Source organism: Aethalodelphis obliquidens, unplaced genomic scaffold, assembly GCF_003676395.1.
Source record: "Aethalodelphis obliquidens isolate GAN/ISIS:26980383/991018 unplaced genomic scaffold, ASM367639v1 scaffold6, whole genome shotgun sequence".
NCBI classification, from domain to species: domain Eukaryota; kingdom Metazoa; phylum Chordata; class Mammalia; order Artiodactyla; family Delphinidae; genus Aethalodelphis; species Aethalodelphis obliquidens.
Window position 1 is genome coordinate 45336486 of NW_020837950.1, and position 21797 is coordinate 45358282.

The window sequence follows — 21797 nt, forward strand, 5'->3', positions numbered from 1 at the left end:
TTACTTTTCTTAATTGGAATCAGAGTATAAACAAGAGTAGGTTGGTTCACATTTGTATGTGTTTAGATCTTGTATACATGAATAATAATCTATGCTTATGGAGAACTCTGTTTCATTAAGACAGTATAGGCAGTGCAATTGTAAGTAAATACCCACACACACATATGTGTATCTATCTATCTCTATAGATAGAATAATTCCTGTTAATGAGAATGATACATGTACTAACACCTACCTACAGAATGATATGCACTATAATATTTTAAACCATTGTTGGTGCAAAAAGCAAGTGTTTGATATGAGAAACAAGTTGTACACCTTGAAAAAGGCAAAATAACACAGCATATGTAACTTAGAACTAGGTGTGTTTTAGAAGAGTCTCTGGTGTGTTCTGTGTTTGGGCACAGCCTTCTCAGTCACATCCTTCATTCCGTACTTCCTACTTCACCAGTGGACGAATCTCTCTTCAGCAATCCCGGAAATCTCACATGGTGATGGCCTCCTCTAAGACATGATGGGATCAAGAGTTGGGTGCGATATTTCAAAGTTGGGTCACAATTTTAATAATCTAGATAACTAGATTAACTCAGCTTCTAAAAATAAGCTGATGAAAGGCCCAAGGAATAAAGCTATTTTTAAAAACAATCGAATTATTCTTAATTAAAAATCTGGTGGTGTCTCCTATAGCTTTTTTCCTCACCTGCCAATAAAATTGGAATGTTCAGGCTGACATGTCCTTTTGAAGACATGGTGAATGAGGCAGGAATTACCACCTGTTGTCCCCGTGTACTTCCTAGGGTTATAGTTAGTTCCTTCTGTCTCACATCACATCACACAGGCTTCAAGCCAGAAAAGCAGTGACACTCTGCCATGCCAATTTCTCTTGTTTACTCACCACCATTTCCCTATCTTAATTCTTAATTCTAATGAATTCCTTTAGGCCTGGAGCTAACTATAGTTCCTGTCCTGGAAAGAGAGTCAGATGTTCCTAGTTCTTTGGTATTCTAATGCTACATTGGAGGATTTGGATGCCACCTTACCTGTCACTTAGGCTTCTTTATGAACAGATTCATGCTGAACTTACAAGGTAATAAAGTATGATAAGAAGGCCCGGAAGTTTCTTTGGTATGTGGAATATAAAAACAAATAGCGTTGCATTGTTGTCATTATTATTATTATTTGTGCGTAAAATATTCAAAAGTTCACTTGTGCTAATAAAAATAATAGTGGTCAGTAAAGTTTCCTCTGAATAACAACACTTTTCAAATAAAATTTAACTGACTTCCAAGCAATGAAAATCAAAGCTTCCTGACTCCCTCCAAAGTCGCTTTAGAATTGTATGTGAAGTAGGACCTTGCAACTGACATCTTTTTCCTACAAAGCCAGTCCTGTTTGCCACTTGTGATTTACAGGCTGTGTCTGCTACAAGGAGCTGCTGGACACATTAGTGCATGTATGCTTATGAAAGGATGCTGCTGTCTGGCACTAAATGACTTTCCAGAGACCCATCTCATTCAGACCTACAGGAACTGTTCTCCCTGAACATGATCTGTCAACGCATAAGCCATTATTCCACCCATTCTGAAGGGATGAATCAAAAATACAGTCTTGCATTCTAGTTCCTTCTGCGAATCCTGATGCACCATTAAAAATCTGCTGTTTCATACTTTCTTGATTTCTACTTAGTTAATCCACCTCTAACATTCTGTTGCAATTATAATTCTGCATTTGGGAGTACTAGAAAAGGAATAGTGGTAATTGTGTTGGATTTTGCTGGTATAAATTGCTTATAAATTGCTGTATTTCCTATTTGCAATATGCTTTTTATTTATAGATATTACCAATTATAGTATGTTGAGGTTTTTTTGTCCATTTCAAATACAGATTTTAATATATTTACCTAGAGGCTTACTTTCTCTTTCTTATATAATATTGAAAGTCACCAACCACTAATCTGTCTTTCCCTCCACATTTTATTATATGCTTCAGTTGCAGGCATTAATGCAAATCATAACTCCATAGTATATGGATTAATAAACCTAATACTCTTTTGTTTGAATTCATGTGAAAACCATCTTGCTTAAATATAAGACAAAGAGAATAAAATCATCTGTATAGTTTTGAGTTTCAGAAAAGATCATTTTTTTATCAAGGAATTCCTTGAATTATTTAGAAAACATTTCACAGAAAGCAGCACTTGCAAAATTCAAACAAAAGAAATATAAATGTAATAATATTAAATATACATACATATATTTTTCATCTAAAATCTTTCATTCCACTAATTTTCAAGAAAAATATGAAATGGTGCACATTAGCCTGAAAAGACTGTAAGGTATATGTCCATATACATAAACCATGAAAAAAAAGTAAGATAAGTAAAAAGAAGAATATTGCATTTGATATGAGCAATGAGTACAAGCGTGGACAAATGAAATCTTTACTTCATGAAATATAATGAGTAGCTATTTTAATATGAAGGTCACTGCGCTAAAAGTGACTAAATGGAAATCCAACAGCTATTTAAACTGGCTGGCATCATTCTCCAGAATTCCTTGTCAGAGGAGATACTTAGGAATGGATTTTGGTTTTACTGTAATACATCTATGGTCATTAATAGGATTTTCAGTTAAGGGCTCAAACCTCAGGCTTTCGACTAGTGTGCGCGCATGTGTGTGTGTGTGTGTGTGTGTGTGTGTGTGTGTGTGTGTGTGTGTGTGTGTGTGTGTGTGTGTGTGTGTGTGTAATTATAAGGGTTTTGTGAAATACTTGCTTTAACTTCCAAAATTCTGTATAAAAACGTATCCCACTGGATTACTATATATATAGATTTCTTTGTATAATACTTTACATTAGACAAAAATTTTAAGATTTAAAGTGATATAAAATAGGTAAAGTCACTTCCTCAACTTTTCATAATATCTATTTTTTTTTCCTTAATGGGCTCAGCTATACAATCAATAACTGAGATATAATTTGCAACACTGAATTCCGAGGGAAATATTGTCTACATATCAACAGTTGTTTGCAAAAATAATTTATCCCTTAAATTAACCCACATTAGGACAAATTTACAAATGCTCCTGGGCTCTCAGCGCTTTGAAGTATGACAGAACACTTAAAAGAGAACTCTGATTATAAAATATAACAAGAACGTTTGCAAATTTTAACGAGCTTGCTGTTTCCATGCCAACTTCTCCCAAATCTGGAAATCATTAAAATAATTTTCTCACAATTTATTTCTTTCCATTGTGTTATATCTATTCCTTTTTCACAGGCAATACATTCAGTACCAAATGAGTAGTATATTCATTAGGGCTAAAGAGAAAGGCAAGGGTTAAGTAAATAAGAACATCAAATTAATATCCAGGCCTAAACGCTTTAGCAGAGCCAGAGAATCTGTTTAATCATTCAAGTCAACAAAGGTTAAGATAATAAAATAAACTTCTAAATGCTTTCCTTTTCTGGAACTTAATCTGTCTTGCTGAAGATGTTTTTAAGATGCTATCAGTTTTGCATAGTCCCAGCTGTTATGAAAATTTACTTCAATACACTGGGAAGAGAAAAGAATTTTATGAAAATAGTTAAGCAGAGCTCCTGGGTGGCTTATTGAAACTGTGAGAGCTCAGGATCATTTAAAACCAGCTGCTGGCTGATGATATTGAGACCAATAACCACTAAATCTTTTAGTTATCAGGCCTCTGTGCTATTTGGCAAGGTGATGGTAGCCAACTGATTAGAAGATTAATTTATAGTCAAAAGATAACTTCATGATGCTTGTTCATTTTATTGCCTAAGTTGGACTAACAAATTTACCACAATTTCATAACAACATAATACCTTAATTTAAAAAGACAGTATTAAACATTAAAATAGCTTTGCTTATGTTTAAGGCTATGTTTTTAAGTCACTAAGAGAAAAGAAATGAGTCATTAACATCAAAGCCCAGGGCTGTGGTTCATGATGAGGGCAGAGGCCCTAATGAACTGGGCAACAAGCCCTTTTTAATAATGAAGGAGAGAGGGGTAGTAGTAGGGTGTGCAGACGACAATGGGAAAATCCTGGAGAGTCCTGAGTCTTTTACACTTGACATTCAGGTTCGGCTACTGATCAAGAAATATAACTCAATCTCTTTTGCAAAGAGAAGCTCAGAATAAAACCAGAATCAACAAAATAGCTTGTAGAACATGTAAGCACTGCATTATGAATTGAGGAACACAGACTTCATTCATTTGGTTATCCTGAAGAAAAAAGGCACTAAGAGCAAATACACAGGGATCTTGCTATTATACAATTTTCAAAATGGTGCCCTTGAGCTGAGAAGTGAAATTGTATCACAGCAAGCTTACTGGGTATCCTGACGTGCCTTGGACAAGGGTCAGCATTGCCCTGCCTCCCTATGCTCCATGAGGAGAGATTCTAGGCTGTTGCTAAGTGGCATTCGTCCATTCCTTTGGTTTTTGGAAGGTTGTGAGTGCATGAATTGTAAAGACTGTGACTGTCATGCTTGCAAAGGAAAAAGATGCACCTGATTTCATTTGTGCTCCCCAACATTTTCAAGCTGATTCACAAAGGCATGGACTCTTAAAGCTGAAAAGAGTCCTAGCAACCATTTGAAGGCAGCTTGGCATTGTGGAAAGAGGGCAGAACTTGACATTTGTGTTTGAGTCCCAGCACTGTCTTTTGGTAGATGTGTGTGAAAGAACTAGATCAAGTCACTTAATCTGTGTGAGCTCAATCCTCAACAGAAAAAAAAAAAAAGGTCATATTAAAATTTGTGCTATTAAATCACTTTTGAGTTATTTTTGAGGATACATGGAAAATGTAGTTTGTGCGTAGTGAGGCTTAAATCCTGGCTCTGCCACTGGCTGGCTCTGTTTGCTTAGATGAAATATTTAAACTTTCTGAATCTTGGTTTCCTCATCTATTAAATGGAAATAATAAAAGTAACTATTTTATAGAGTTGTTGAAATAATACATATCTTCACAGAGTGGTTGGCATATTTTAAGAACTCAATAAAAATTATTTATCATTATTATTGATGTTATAAATTGAGCCATGGATATTTTGGTAAACTCTATTGTTTCACATTGACGTTGATGGCTATACCAACTACTTTATTGATAGGGAAGCAGCGTGACCCAGTGGGAGGAGCACAAACCAGAGGCTGAGAGAGCTGGGTTTGAATCCCATTCCTACCACTTAACAAATCATGTGAACTGGGCAATTTACTTTACCCCAGATTCTTCATGTGAAACTTGAGGAGAATAATCAACTATGATCTGTTGAGGGCTTATTATAGATTTTTCGTACATTATTTTATTTAATCCTTCTCATAACCATGGAGACAGTGGCAGTTAGAATTGATCCTTATCCAGCCTGACTCCAGCCCATGTGGATATAATCATCTCACTCTATTGTGTTCACTTTTCCTATACTTTTTTCCCTGATAATCTACTTTGCTGAACTGTAGTAAGGCTTAGAGAAGATATGTGTATCTTGCCTAGAAAGGTGTCCTGCAAGCTGTACGACTCTAAGTAATGAGCAACTGTAATTATTTCATGAGGTAACATTTCTCAGTCCAACTTTCGTTCAGTCTAGGAATCCCCCTACAACTCCCTTACGGCGGGTCTTCAATCTCTTCTTGAATACAGAGTAAAGGCTTAGCCTCAAACTCTGTAATACAAACCTATGAGGATGAAATGAAGAAAACTGAGCATGGGCATGGTAGCTGACAGCACAGAAAAAGCACCCTCCTAACCATATAGCCGAAAGGCCTAACTGCTGAGGTGCAATGTTTGACTGTAAAAATGAATTGAAGATTAAGAGCAAATCTGTAATGACGTCTCCCCAAGAATCAAGGAGGGAAGTGCAATTCTAATATCGGGATGCATCCATCTGTGGAAATCTAACCCTCAGTGTCTTGTAGAAGAAAACCAAATGATATCGATGGTTATTGTATTATACCTAAAATTGTAGGCTTGAAATTAGTTCAATGTATCCTGACATAAAGCTCATGCCAAAAAAGTTAGCCGTTTCTTCTGCATTAAATCATACCATCAACAGCATTCAAAGGTAGTCAACTTTCCTACTATTTACTTTTAACTTCTTGCAATCTGACTTTCCCTCTCACTACTGAACAAAATGCATCCTCTTACAATCCCAAGATTCCAGAACACAAAATCCAAAAGTTTTTTTTATAGATCTCATCCCTGTGGCTTTCTGTTAATTAAGAATGTTTTGTGGGCCACCCTCACTTTTTTTTTTTTTAAGTAGTTCTAGGGGACTTCCCTGGTGGCGCAGTGGTTGGGAATCTGCCTGCCAGTGCAGGGGACACGGGTTCAAGCCCTGGTCCGGGAGGATCCCACATGCCGCGGAGCAACTAAGCCCGGGCTCCACAACTACTGAGCCTGCGTGCCACAACTACTGAAGCCCACGCACCTAGAGCCCGTGCTCCGCAACAAGAGAAGCCACCAAAATCAGAAGCCCGCGCACCGCAAGGAAGAGTAGCCCCCGCTCATCGCAACTAGAGAAAGCCCGCACGCAGCAATGAAGACCCAATGCAGCCAAAAATAAATGAATAAATAAATAAAGTAGTTCTGCCTACTGTTCAAACATTGCATGTCCTGGTTTTTCTTTTGAGTGCTCACTCTCTTCTTCCGATGCTCCTTTTCAGCCCACTCCCTCAGGGTGGATATTTCCTTTTTTTTTTCAAAGATTTTTTAAAAAACTAATTTATTTGATTTATTTATTTTTGGCTGCACTGGGTCTTCGTTGCTGCTCAAAGGCTTTCTCTAGTTGCAGCAAGCGGGGGCTACTCTTCCTTGTGGAGCGTGTGCTTCTCACTGGGGTGGATTCTCTTGGTGTGGAGCATGGGCTCTTGGTGTGTGGGCTTCAGTAGTTGTGCCTCGAGGGCTCAGTAGTTGTGGCTCGTGGGCTCTAGAGCACAGGCTCAGTAGTTGTGGCACACGGGCTTAGTTGCTCTGTGGCATGTGGGATCTTCCCGGACCAGGGCTTGAACCCGTATCCCCTGCATCGGCAGTCGGATTCTCAACCACTGTACCACCAGGGAAGCCCCAGTGTGGATATTTCTAAAGTGGCTCTATGTTCACTCTTTCACCCTCCACTTTGCTCCCTGGGGTCTCAATTCTTGCTCTGGGGGTGTTCGGCTACGTAGCTGTTACCTCCAGCTGCAACACCACCTCAGAATTCTAGTCTCATATTTCCAACTGCTTGCTACATTATTCCAATGGAATAATTCATCAAGATCGCAAATTCAGCATAACTACGATTCAACTTATCATTTATCCTACTGACTCTTTTCTGGCCAACGTTATCAAGGAGTCAAGCCAGAAACCTCACCTCTAGCTTTACCTTCTCTTTCAACTTCAGCCCTTACATCCAATTAGCTATAAGATTTGTATTAAATTTTCACCTCAGTACCTTTTTGTTTTGTTTTGTTTTTTTTGTTTTTTTTTTGCGGTATGCGGGCCTCTCACTGTTGTGGCCTCTCCCGTTGCGGAGCACAGGCCCCGGACGCGCAGGCTCAGCGGCCATGGCTCATGGGCCTAACCGCTCCGCGGCATGTGGGATCTTCCCGGACCAGGGCACAAACCCGTGTCCCCTGCATCGGCAGGCGGACTCTCAACCACTGCGCCACCCCCTCAGTACCTTTTAATTTGACTACCTGACTGCTTCTCTTCTTCTTTTGTTAAAAGTTTAACACGATCACAACTTTAGCCATGGTCACAGATTTTGGATGTAAACCCAATGTAGATCAAATTCATCTCTCACCTTCTGCTTCAAGACTTCACTTTTATCCATTTCTCCTCTACTAGTATCAACCCTGGTTTTCCCTCTTTGTCTGCCCAGGTTTTTGCTTGGTGCTTGTGGCAAACCCTATTGATGACATGATGCAACTTTCCTTTTGAATCCCATTGCAAACATACAGCTTTCTCCAATATTCTGGTGACCCCTTTGGAATTTTGGCTTTGCCTCACCAACTTAGCCCCTCTCCACTACTGAGCTTCTCATTCTGATACTGAACTTTCTGCTCAGTGTGGCCCTGTACCTCCAATGATACCTGATGTTCCAGACTGAGCCAGACCATCCCCTCTGCTCATCTCTCCACTGAGGACTGGACATTATTCTCATAGTCCAGACTTTTATGACCTCGTCTAGATAATTGACATAGTTTCCTGGTCTACTTGGTCTCCATGCTTTCAGTCTCTTCCAATTTCTTTCCATACTGGACACTATTACCTTACACATTTTCATAAAGAACATCTGGTGGACTTCCTTGGTAGTCCAGTGGTTAAGACTCTGCACTCCCAGTGCAGGGGACACAGGTTCAATCCATGGTCGGGGAACTAAGATCCCACATGCCATACGGGCGCAGGCAAAAAGAACCAAAAAAAAAAAAAAAATCCAACAGAATCCCAGGCTCCTCCCTTCTCTGGGATTCAGGAAAAGAAAAACAAAGAATTGGTAATTACACTAAATAGTCTAGTGGTAATATACAGCAAATGATATACTCAAAACTCTTCAGTGGTTCCTTATTGCCCACCACACTAGACATTCAAAATGCTCCATGATGTAATTTCAATAAAAAAATTTCAGCCTTATATGATACAATCTTTCCATATTTAACCTATTCCCTTGGCAAATGGAATATTGTTTTTCCTCAAATGAATCCTGTCATTTCCTGCTTGTATAGTATTGTATGAACTATTTCTTCTTCCTGGAATATTTAATGCCTTGCTCTTCATCTAAGCTTTTAAAGATTACCCATGTATCAAGTCCTAGCTCAAGTGTCACCTTCTGCAGTTATTTTTTAAAATGGAAGAATGTTCAATTATGTAGCATCTCCTAGTACGGCTATTTAAGGCATATAACATAAAACCACATCGTTTTCTTATTCAGGCACCCATGAGATTATCAGCTGCTTGAGGGCAGTAATGATGAGATAATATTTTATTCTAACATTGAACAAATATTCATTAAGTCCTTACTGTTCTGGTGACGGAGGTATGAACAAGACACATAGAAGTCCTTGCTCTCATGGAGTTTTTGTTTTAAGGAGAGGCATGTTTTACAGATAAGAAGCATCTAAGTAAATAAACAAAATAGGATAATCTCAGATTTAGATTGGGTAGTTAGGGAAGTTCTCCCCAAAGAGGTATTTGAGAGAAAAATCTCAATGATAAGAAGAACCCAATCACAAGACCAGAAAAGAGCAAGTAGAAAGTCATCAAGTCGGGAGTGTGCTGTGTTTAAAGAACACGTGGATGACAGAGTGGCTGGAGCACAGTGGGTGGAGGGGAAGACTAGTTCGAGATGAGGTTATAGAGGTAAGCAAGGGCCAGATCTTGGAGGCCAAGCAAAGTGATTTGGATTTCATCTTAACGTTTAAAACAGGGAGAAACATAATCTAATTTACAGCATAAAACGGTCTCTGGTTGCTGTTTAGGCAATGGATTGTACACGGTAAGAGTGGAAGCAAGATTAATTGGAAGACTACTGCAGTGATCAAGAACATGAGATGAGAATAGGTTGAATTTGCTGATAGTAGAGGAGAGAGGCAAGTGGACCCATTTATAGTCTCTATAGTATTAAGTAGGGTACCTTGAACACAGCAGACGCTCAATATATGTTGATAAATGTATGCCCAAGTGTTTCAAGATAGTTTCACCTTCTTAATTTGCATTTTATCTTCAAATTTTTCCTGCTTTGATTCACATAATATGGCTTAATATATTCCTGTCTGGCACTTGGTGAGCCAAAAACAAAACAAAAAAGAAACGAAAAGAAAAGGACCTCACGTTCAAGAAAACAGCATAGATCCCAGTAGAAAGTCAGTTAACAAAGAACTAAAGTGATGTAAGTTCATATTGTTAAGTTAATTATGGAAAGAAATAAATTACTTGGAAAAAATGGTAAAACGTGGATTTCAAAAATCTATGCTAGGATGAAAATGGAAATGGTATTCAAATACACAGATCTACATTTTAAAAAAGAGAGCCTCTGTCAGCATCAGCTGGAACAGTGTGCCCAAAGAGGATGTGGGTAAAATTAATTTTCATTAAAATTGAAGACTTTTCCAGTTCTAACTAACTTTTGATTTTTCTGGAAATGTAAAATCTTCATTTTGCCATCTTGATATGCGAATTTCCTAATAGGTAGCTGACACTACTTATATTAAAATTCTAAGATCACTGAATGTGACCTGCCTTGTTTCTAAATTAGGAATCTGAGAAAAGACAGGCAATTCGGTAAGTTCTCATGCTCACATTCATGTATACTTCCTAGGACATTTAAATTTTTATCCATACAGATTCATCCTACATTATGAATTCAATCCAAATTCCTTCAATACAAAGCAAAATCCAAATGAAAATGGGATCAATTTTTACCACTTTCCAGCTAAAATGCTAAGTGGCCCCTGAATCGTGTGAAACTTGGCCCCAGTCAGTGTGAAAACTGGCTGCAATCTGTATGAAAGGCAGTCTGGGTTGTCGAAGTAGTTCATGAACTTTGGCCACACTTGCAAGGAACCTGGTCCAAGTCTTAGTTTGTAATGCAACATGAAACAAGGTGAATTTCACATGGTTTCGGGTTTCCTCCTGAAAATTTGGCCGAGCTTTATAATCAATCATCACTTTTTGAAACGATGAAAGCCAACACACCTTTTTGAAACTGAGGGCTGCGTGCACACTGATGACAGCTAAGCTGTGAACCACCCTTTCACTTCCTTTGCCAAAAGAAGATTTCTCAGAATAGAAACAGTTTCCCTCTTACCTGGAAAGGGCAAGTTGAGTGATTTTGATATTGCACGTAGAAAGAAATAATACACCATACATGGAGACATGCCATGTGAAATAATCACCACATACGGAGCAAGTGGCTACATGCTAATCGTTTAGGGTTATGAGAATTTTATTCCATTCACATCCATGACAGATATCATGATGTTTAATCTCCTTGACCATTAAGATAAACTTTGAACTGGTCATCAGATAGAATAACTGCCATGGTGACTATGCTGAGACATAGTCATTATCTCTATATGAAGAAATGGCAGAAGAATAGGAAGGAAAGTAAATCATGGCATAATTTTCATCTAGTTTAATAAACAGGAGGGAAAAGACTACAAACCTTTCAAGTTTGCATTGACTAACATCTTTTGCAATAAAACCTCTACTGTGGTGAAAATGAATTCAATAATTAACTTCACAGACTGCATTTTACAAAAAACCTACACAGTGTCTGTTTTCAACCTGAAAGTTTTAAATGTGCTTTTCCACTGTAAGAAATGACTCTCTTCAACCAAGTACTCGCTTTTGTGCATAGTGACACGAGAAAATCGAGAGGTATGTCTGCACGGAGCCACTACATCATTGGAACAGCATGTCTGAACATTTGGGTAATAAGGCACAGATGTGAAGCAGAGGACTTGGCACTACCAAGGTAACAACAAAGCATTCACCATTGTCTTATAATGGTTAAAGGAGCCACATTTGAGAAGAATAAAAGAATGCCCCTCCTCCCTGGAATGTTAAATTATATTACACCTTTTAACTGCTTAAAAATCTATAAAGAATAAGAAATTCAAATAAGTATTATTCAAACTTATGATGAACAAAAACAGAAAATGCATTAATATTTTCATCTCTAATACAACATATTTATGCAATATTACATAAAGTTTAACTGCAGAAAAAGGCCAAATTCAATAGGAATCCACGTGGCCTCTATATTACAAAACAATGTATACAAATCTGAAGGACCCAATAGTCAATGGAAGGGTGGTGGTTGCTGACTTTCGGTAGTGATTCTGGCCCTTAATCAGTAGGAATCATTATTGTAGAGTGTCCTATTTACAGGTATCAAGTTAAGATAATGCAACAAGATACAAACATTAGTTACAATTAAGGCTATTTCAGTTATAAGTGGTATGGTATTTTTGTCAGCCATTACTAAACCACATGACACCAAGGCAGTTATGAAGCCAGGGCTACTTTAATTCAATGAGTTTGGAGCTGAAAACTATTAATAATTTTCTGCCCAGGATTGGAAGAGTATAACTTACCCGAGGTCCCTGATCACCCTGTTCTCCCTGTAGAGTAGGAAAATGAGAAGATAGTTTTAGAACAAAGTCTGTAGATGCTCATTAAAAAGATCTAAATGTAACATGGTATAAGTCACACCTGTATGGATTTCCACTAAGTTAATTTGTTCCTGCTACACATTTTCTTACCTTATCACCTTTTGGACCAGGAGGGCCCTGAAATAAAGAGAAAAAAACCATACTTTAAATAAATTTCAAAATATATTGTAGCTTAAATAGATAGGCTAGGGTTAGTCACAAGATTCATGCAAAGGGCACAGAGTTGTACCTGTCAGTGAGGTTTCTCAAGGAATTTTAGGTTCTAAACTATACTTGTAATACGGTTAGAATGTGAAAATGGTATTATATACATAAACAGGAAAGTATACATATCATAAGTATATAATACGCTGAGTAAATTTTCATAAACTAAACACACCTGCTGAAAGTAGAACCCAGCTAAAGGAACCCAGAAGCCCCTGTTGTGATGTTCCTTGTTACTGCTTGACACCAACAGTAATCACTATTCTGACCTCTGGCAGAATAGATTACCTGCTTTTGTACTTTATATAAATGTACTTATATAAATAGAATCATCCATTATGTGTTTAGCCTCTTTTCTTAGTGTGTGTGAAATTCATGCAAAATTTTGTGTGTAGTTGTAGATTGTTTGTTTTTACTGATTTATAATATTCCACTGTGTGAATAAACAATTATTTATTTATTTATCCTACTGTTAATGTCCATTTGCTTCCAGGAGTTTTTGGGTCTTGGTTATTACAAATAGTGCTGCAATAAACATCCTAGTATACGTCTTTCGGTGAAAAATTGAATACATTTCTGTTGGGTGTATATCTAGGAGTGGAATTGTTACATTCTAGACAATACATACATTTGGATTATTAGTTAGTAGATATTGCCAAATAGTTTTTCAATGTGGTTAACAATTATACTTCCATCAGCAATGTATGAGAATTTTCAGTTCCTCTATATCATCACCAATACTTGGTAGTTTCCATCTTTTTCATTTTAGACATTCCGGTGGGAGGTGTAGTAGTTTTACACAGTGTTTTAATTTGTACTTCTCCAGTAATTAAGTTGAACTCCTTTTAATAAATGTATTGGCCATTTTGCATCCTAGCCCATAAAGTGTCTGTTCACATCATTTTCTATTGAGTTCTCCTATTATTTGCTAGAGTTCTTTACATATTATACATTGTATTGACAGATAGACAGATAGATAGACAGATAGGAGTTCTTTACACACTCTGAATTTGAGTCTTTTGTCAGAAAAGGATATATTTATTGCAAACATATTCTCCCACGCTGCATATTGTGTTTACATTCTCTTAAAGATGTTTTTGATGAATAGAAGTTCTTAAACTCAATTTAACATTTTTTCTCTTTATGATTATCTCTTTTATTGTTCCACTTAAGAAATCTTTGCCTCCTTCAAGGTCATAAAGAGGTTCTTCTATGTTTGTTCTAAAAGCTAAAAGCTTTATTATTTTATCTTTCATATCTAGATCTGAATTCATGGAGAACTGATTTTGTGAATGACGTGAGGTTAAAGTCAAGATGCTTTTTTTCCCCGTGTGGATATCAAATTAACCCAATACCATTTATTGAAAATGCCTCTTTTCCCCATCACAGTACAGTGTTACCTTTGTCATAAATCAGATGACCATATATATGTGGGTCTTTTAGGAAATTTCTATTTTGTTGGACAGTTGTCTACTCTTAAGCCACACTGAGATTTTCTTTACTTTTGAACAAAAATACTAGCAGGAAACATGAATTCTAGAGGCATCAGGTTTTTTTTTTCCTAGCTCTTAAAGATGAAGTCATGTCTCAGGGCTCAGCCCACCTGCAGAAGTAGAGCATTTCAGAGTTACCTTCAATCTCTCACCTTCCTTTTTAGCAGGGTTGGGAGACAAGGACAAGTCTAGACAGGAGTAAAGCCAAGGTCCTAACAAAGTACCCCTTCTGAGGTCCCAGTGGGGACTGCTATCTCAATTCAGGTGGGAATGTAAGAATGCTCCACCTACCAAGATACCTGCTGCTAAACACCAGTTGCAGAGGAGCTGTACCAAATTCCCATTCTCAGTTGCAGCAATTGTAACAGCTGTGAGGTTATCATGACATTAACAATAACAGGAACATCATGTCTTATATTTTGTATATTTTACCATCAACAAAGAACTTTGACCTGTTACTGCATTTAATCTTCTCCCAACCTAATGAGCAAAGTTTTATGATATTTCTTTTACAGATGTCAGAAATAAAACTCAAAGATTATCAAGGTTACGCCTCTTGTAAGTGAGTTAGCCGGGACTTTAAGCTAGTCTGTGTGACTTTAAATGCAGTGCATCGTGATGCTAAGTGTTAGGGCACAGCTCTAGAACTAGATTCTCAGGAAGACTGACAGCCATGTATCTGGTGCCTGCTTTCAACAGGTGCCCTCTTGAATGCCTCCCAATTGCCTTTTTCTTTTTTTTCTTTCTTTCTTTTCTTTTTTTTTCTTTTGGCCGAGCCACACAGCTTGCAGGATCTTATTTCCCCAACCAGGGATCAAACATGCCCCCTGCTGTGGAAGCACGGAGTTCTAACCACTGGACCGCCAGGGAATTTCCCCAATTGCCTTTTTCATAGTGTCATGGACAGCGGCCTCAACATCTCAAGTTCAAAATGCAGGAAAGAGGAATTGTAGAGCATCTGGGAGAGGGAGAGGGGGCCAAGATAATGGAATCAACTAAACAAATCCTTTTCTTTCTTAACTCCCCAAATAATTTTGCCACTAAAAAGGGGCGCTATTTTAAGAACATTTTTCTTAATGTTTTCAGCGAATCCAGTAGTGAGTCATGAGTACAGCCTGTCTGTGTACCTCTGTAAAATTAAGTTTAAGAAATTTATTGGTCATTCTTGACACGCACAAAATGCTCACTAATGCTCTACAAGTAGGATTTTATTTTTGGTGGGGCAGAGTCAACCCAAAGAAAAGAATGAGAGGACACCTACCATCAAGTTAAGAAATGCAGTGGAGATTCTGGTCTTGATTTAATTAAGTAGCATGTTTAACTCTAATTAGATCTTTATATACATTTGGTGGATGCCTATAAAGAGTGTGGCAATGTTCTAAGCACCGGTAGAGGATATGCTGTGACATGCTGATTTAGAAAAGCTAAACAGGCTGTTCTAGAAAAGCTAAATAGCCTGTTGCCAAAGTCAAACACTTCTCCTATACTGGTGTTAAGAAAAATGACCCCTAGAAAATCCAGCTACTGTAAGGTCACTTACAATTACTGTGGACTTGTCCCCAGACCCTCTCCCCTACGCCCATCAAAAGCTTCTCCTCTTTAAAGTTTAGTTTGCTTTTGCTTGTGAGATTTCAGAGGCCAAGGCTCTCATTGTACCAGTCCCCCAAAGGGACCTTGTTAGGTGATACGGCATGTTTGAGGTCAAAACTTTTGTGAAATTATTTTACAGTGGGGAACAGAGATGAGTCTTTTCCCCAAAGTCCAATTACTAATGCTAAAGCCACATGTGTCCTCTAGAGCTCTTTAGACAGCTTGCCATAAGCAAGGATGCTTAATTCATGAACACATGAAAATTTGCATTTACAATTGAGTAATGAATACTGCTGCTTCAAAAGGGGGTATTTTTGAGTAGACAGAATGGCGTCCTGGCACCTGCCAGCTCAATGCAGAACCGAAGCAGAGGTCAACCTCCATCCACAGCTGTGGCGGCTGCTTCGGACACTCCAGGCCCCACTTGTGCTCTCGGGTTTAATGGCAGGTGTTTTCTTCTGCTCTGAGTAAAATCCCACTCTTATTTCTAGGCTGGACCCTTTCACTGCAAACATGGGTTAAATATGTAGAAAAACGTGAGCTACCTTACTAAGCACAGATAGTATTTCAAAATTTTGGAGCCATGATTCTTTTTAAAGTCAAAACATTACAATCGAAAGAAAGGTTTCTTTGATTATTAACTTTTAAAATTAAAGCTGGGGCATGATTGAAGTTATTTTTCTTTTGTCTTTAGAGTAAAGCCAAACAAAACTCTCTGGTATTAACTACAGGATAGGCAGCAATACAAATGAATGAATTATTTGAATCAGGGAGTATTTTACACTGGCATTTTGCTGCTTCCAACTACACCAAGTTAACGATCTAATATTCAGTGGACATATATGTTGTCCAGGTATCAGTATCAGTGGCTGGTTGTTAACTATTTGAAGGTAAAAGCCTGTTGCTAAAACAAGGTTGAGGTCAATGGGAAGGAAATATGGTAAAATTACTGGTCACAATTAAGTGAATAGTGAGTCACAGCCTCATATGAGGCTTCTTTTCGGACTCCTGTCCTTCTGGTCTGGTCTGGTATGTTGGAGTCAGATCTTTTATAATGTCCACTTTAATAAATAAATAAGAATACTTGAAATGATCTTTCTAATTAGTTTTACATAATTAGCTCTAATTACATAAATTTCAAAGGTGCTAACAACATCTTTATTATTAGTGTTGTTAGTAGTTGGAGAGTTTCTTTTAGAGAGTTGTTAAAGTGTTATTAATTTACTACCAAAGTATTTATAAATTTCAGTGGCAAACTTCAAATTAGCTCCTATTCAAATGACTTCAAATACAGAACTTAGTAGCAACCTATTTGTATCAAGACTTTAATGTGGGCGTATAATAATTTTAGTCTCCTGAATTCTATTTCTATCCAAACAACTAAGGTTTTAGCTCTTTTTCCATGCACTATTATCTATTTCAATTAAATGATAAAAACCAAATTAAAAGCACAGGAATAAGAGGAACAATAAATGAGATTCAGGAAAATACTGGATTTCAATCTACATAAAAGTTATTGAAATATAGCTGGAAAAGATAGATATAGTCATAGGGGTTGCATGGCCCAATAAAGGACTTTTGCTCACTAGAACTGTAAATTTTGTCTACTTTGAACTGGCAACAGCTAAAAAGGGAATGATTTTTACAAGACGGCAATCATGAAAACAAAATTAAATTCCGCTAAAGGCAGAAAAATGGAAAGGGAGTAAACCCTGGAAATTCCTGACAGCCAGAGCTACTGAAATATGAATGAAGTTACGGTTTCTATCCCAGAGAAGTGTAGGTCATTTGTATTTTTGAAATATAACAATTCTTGTTCTGATGAATCTCTGCATTCCTGTAGAATTATGAGGAAATGCAAGTTTCATATTCTAAGCATTTATGGCCAACTATCAGCCAGACAATGTGCTCTGAGTCTGGAGGATGGGCGTGTAAATATAATTATAACTAGTGGAATAAATGCTGTGTTGTAGGAGTACAGAGAGGAATGAAGGTAGGAGAGCAGGAATTAAAAAGATAACATTGGAACTGGCTCTTGAAAGTTGGCCAGGATAAGGGGAACTGGGGAGGAGTGAGGCTGTTCAGGCAGAAGGGATGAACGTGCAGACGTGTGAGAGGACATCCTGCCATCGGATGAGGAGTTCAGAGTGGTAAGAACATATGTGGTGTGGAGAGTGGAGATGGGGAATAGCAGGAAAGAGATTTGGGAAGACCGGCTAACAATACCCAGGTCCCTGGGCTGGATTCCGTCATCGATTTTACAAGGGGATGCCGAGATCAAGTGTGCCTTATGGAACTCAGAGAGTATGGAATGCTATTCTTCTTAGGAAGTTGTTGCCTTGGTCCAAGGGAGAGATGGCAAAGATCTGAATTAATCACGACAATCAGGACACAGGAAAAGTTATAGATTTATGAGAAATTTCTGAGGCAGAACCAACAGCAAAGTTAACTGATTGGACATGGGGGCCATTGACAGATCATCAACATGGTTGAAGAAGTTCTGTTCACTTGAAGTTCACAATTTAGTGCATTTGAAGAAAAGTGCTGCCCTAAGCGGATTCAATCCTGATAAACACAGCAGCTCCAGAGCCAAGTGAACCATATAAAGTGTGAAATCTAGTTTTAGGGATGTTTTTCAAATCCAAGCAGAGTATTAGCAGATTTGGCTGACCTAATCAGAAATAGCTGAGAGAGAGAGAGAGAATTCTCTATCATCACTGTTAGGTAAAAGGAGCATGGGTGATAATATAATATGGCGGCCATACTGTGCTGCCACCATGCAGAAGCCATCCTTCTTCTAATGTTAATTTATGAACAAAGTACATTCCTTTCCTCTACTTTTTAAACTGTAAACTTAACATGGAATTACTATATTTTAAAAGCCATAATTTCCTTAATCTTTTAAGGATAAAGAAGACAGGTTCTGCTGCATGGCCGTTCTCTAGAAGCACAGCACAACCTCAGTAGCCACTGCATGTCTGATGTCTGTGTGCTCAGGCACCCTTGTAAACATTACTTTATCAATATTCACAGTCTCCCAGGGAGGAAGGAAACGCAAAGTATCCAATGTTCCCTTGAACAGTAGGATAGAAGCCTCAGTTCTACTGATGGCAAGATACGTCCCTGACTGTACCATTAACTTGGCCCATTGTGCCAATGAGATAGATACTCAAATCATATAGGCACGAAGAACCTGAATTTGGTACCTTGGTTCTTAGCATGTATCTGAAATTGCACAAAATCATACTGCAAATAGTATTAGCAATGGAAAAATCTACTACTTAGTGGAAAAATAGGGACCCTAGCTATTTACATGTGGATAAATCTACCTCGCTTCTGAATAAATTGCAGTTAGCATAGGTTCACCTCTGACTAAAATGTGAACATGTGTTCTTCCAAGTGTATGCCTCAACCTTGAACTCATATATATCATTTTCCGCTTTACTGGCATAATATATTTTTAGGGACATTTCTTTCTCAAATCACCAATTTTTTTGTTTGTTTGTTTCACAGACTTCCAACTTTGCAAATAACTTCAGCTAGTAATGTGTAAATTTAAAGTTTTTTATGGAAAACGTAATGTGAAAATGTACGAGTTCCTATACATAAGTATAGATCAGTGTGTGTGTGTTTGTGTGTGTGTGTGTGTGTGTGTGTGTGTGTGTGTGTGCTTCCGTATAATTTCTTTTCAAATGCTACAGAAAAGAGTAAAAAATAAAAAGGAAAGTATAATTTGGGGGAATTATTTTAAAATAAAATACATAAATTATCTTGGTGATTAAGAGCTCAAGGTTTAGAATCAAACAGATCCAGACTGAAATCCTGGTTGTGATCACCTGTGTGATCTTTAGCAGATTAATTAATCTCTTTGAGCCTCAGTTCCTTCATCTGAAAAATGGGGAAAACTATGCTTACTCTTTGCTTAAATGAAACACTGTCCACAAAGCAACTTGTAGAATGCCTCATCTACTAATGGTAATGATTTTGAAGCACACACTCAATATTTAAAATATTTTAACCATGCTAAACATAAAATTAAATTTCTTTTTCAGATACTTGACCTGAGGATGAAGAAAGTAAACATATTGATTTCCTAAAATCAAAAGGCAATGCGGTGAGAAATGTATTAGGTGGAAGGTTGAAAACATTTCAAGAATATGTGGGTTTAATATAGTTTACTTCAATGTACAGGAAATATTACCAAACGAAACAAAGCAAAACAAAAACACTTAATTGTTGTTTTAACCATACTACTTTAATGACTAAAAACTTTAGGCCCTGGAACTACCTAGTCACCCCTAGCATACAGTAGATAATCAATTCTCGCTGAATCAAAACACCCAGAAAGACAAGAATGCAATAAAACTCTCCTGTGTTCAAAGCAGCAACATATAAAAGAAATATACAAGAACCAGATTCAATGTTGCTGCAGAAGAACCGTGTTCATTATAGTGTCAAACTCTGCTAAGCCAGGGAAGGGAATTACAGCTATAAACAGGTTTATAGCTTCAGACTTTACACCTTTTGTTTTGCATTGAAGATTAAAAGAAACCAAGCAGAAAAGGGGGTCGGTATAAACAGAAATTTAAAATATCAAAACCAGCCCCGCTTATTGAGAAGGTACTTTTTACAGCTCTTATTTTCTGGGCATTTTCTGTAGTAAGATGGTAACTATATGTTCTTTCGTGATGTCAACTGAGCCTTGAACGAGGGACTATACGTACCCAAGATCAGTCTTAAATCATAAGCAGCTGTCATAAGGAAACAATTAGTGAGGTCTAGCACTAAAAGAAAATTTAGAAAAACCAAACATTAAAAAAGGACTCTTGAAAGTTAGGCTGATGTAGCTCAATGGACTTAAGGGCTTATAAAACAGCAGGAATCAGGGAAGCTCACTCTGGCTTTCTTTTCTAACACAATACAAATCAAAGACAGCCAAATTACTTCTTCTGCCAATCATAACCAAGAGGTCCCTTCTTTCTAGAAACATTCCTTACATCTAAATATTTTAAAAGATTGCTAAAACTTTTTATTTGTTTAACTTTGCTTTTTTTTTTAAACTTATTTTTAAGAGGTCAAATAAAATGAACTCCATGGTGAAAGACTTGGAATCCTAAACATTCCTTCTGTGGAAAGAAAGTATCAACTTGCTCTCTAAATGCCCATAGTAGCCCCTGTGATTTTGCAGCTAATGGTGTAAACTATCCTATAATACTCTTAGTGTCCTCAATATAATTCAAAGGTATTCAGAGGTAACATCCATCTTTAAACCTGGAGTTTAATTTACAATCATTTATTTCTTCATGTTGCCTACTATACTGTCCCCAAGTAATTTTCCCCAGACTATTTAAGAAAGCCTGGTTTGAAGGTCACTTTGATTCTTGACTTCACTTGTAGTATCTCATAGAGCAATATTGATTTTGTGCAGGGCAACTGAATACAGTCCAGGGATGAGGGTAGGATGTCCCCTTTGAGTCTAACGAGATACACAGAAGGGATGGAAAAAACAACTGTCAGATGAGTCTGGGAGATCCTGAACCTCAGGGTTCCTCTGTGGTTCCTGAGCTGCCTATGTAAATTAGAAGCTCAATCTCCCTCATTCTCAGCTGATGACTAAACAGAGCAAAAGCTTTAATGTAAGCTTCTACATCTACCACACTCTCCATCTCCAGATTTTCTTGTAGCTTCACCTCCTCCCTCCTGGGAGTGAAGGGACTATCATACCTATTCTCCCCACCCTCGCCCTGCTCTTCATTGCTGTTCTCACTTGTCTCTTCAACAAGTTCTCTTGGCTTAATTTCCAAAATATACAAATAGCTCATACAACTCAACAGTAAAAAAAAAAAAAAAAAAAAAAACAATCAAAAAATGGGCAGAAGAAGACCTAAACAAACATTTCCCCAAAGAAGAAATACAAATGGCCAAGAGGCACATGAAAAGCTGCTCAACATCACTAATTATTAGAGAAATGCAGATCAAAACTACAATGAGGTGTCACCTCACACTGGTCAGAACGGCCATCATTAAAAATTCTGCAAATAACAAATGCTGGAGAGGATGTAGAGAAAAGGGAACGCTCCTACACTGTTGGTGGGAATGTAAGTTGGTACAGTCATTATGGAAAACAGTATGGAGGTTCCTCAGAAAACTAAAAATAGAATTACCATAATGATCCATCAATCCCACTCCTAGGCAAAAATCCAGACAAAACTCTAATCCAAAAAGATACAAGCACCCCTATGGTCATAGCAGCACTACTCACAATAGCCAAGACATGCAAACAACATAAATGTCCATCGACAGGTGAATGGACAAAGAAGATGTGGTACATATATACGATGGA

At 37.6% G+C, this 21797-nt stretch overlaps 1 protein-coding gene across 1 annotated transcript in view; it reads right to left on the bottom strand.

The window, feature by feature from the left end:
• Window positions 1–21797, bottom strand: part of COL25A1 (collagen type XXV alpha 1 chain) — a 453889-nt gene that overhangs the window by 132121 nt on the left and 299971 nt on the right. Inside the window, exons 6-7 of the mRNA XM_027103483.1 lie at window positions 12258–12284; window positions 12090–12116 (exon numbers count right to left, since the gene is read on the bottom strand). Of these exons, the coding sequence (XP_026959284.1) occupies window positions 12090–12116; window positions 12258–12284 (54 nt within the window). The remainder of the gene's footprint in view (window positions 1–12089; window positions 12117–12257; window positions 12285–21797) is intronic.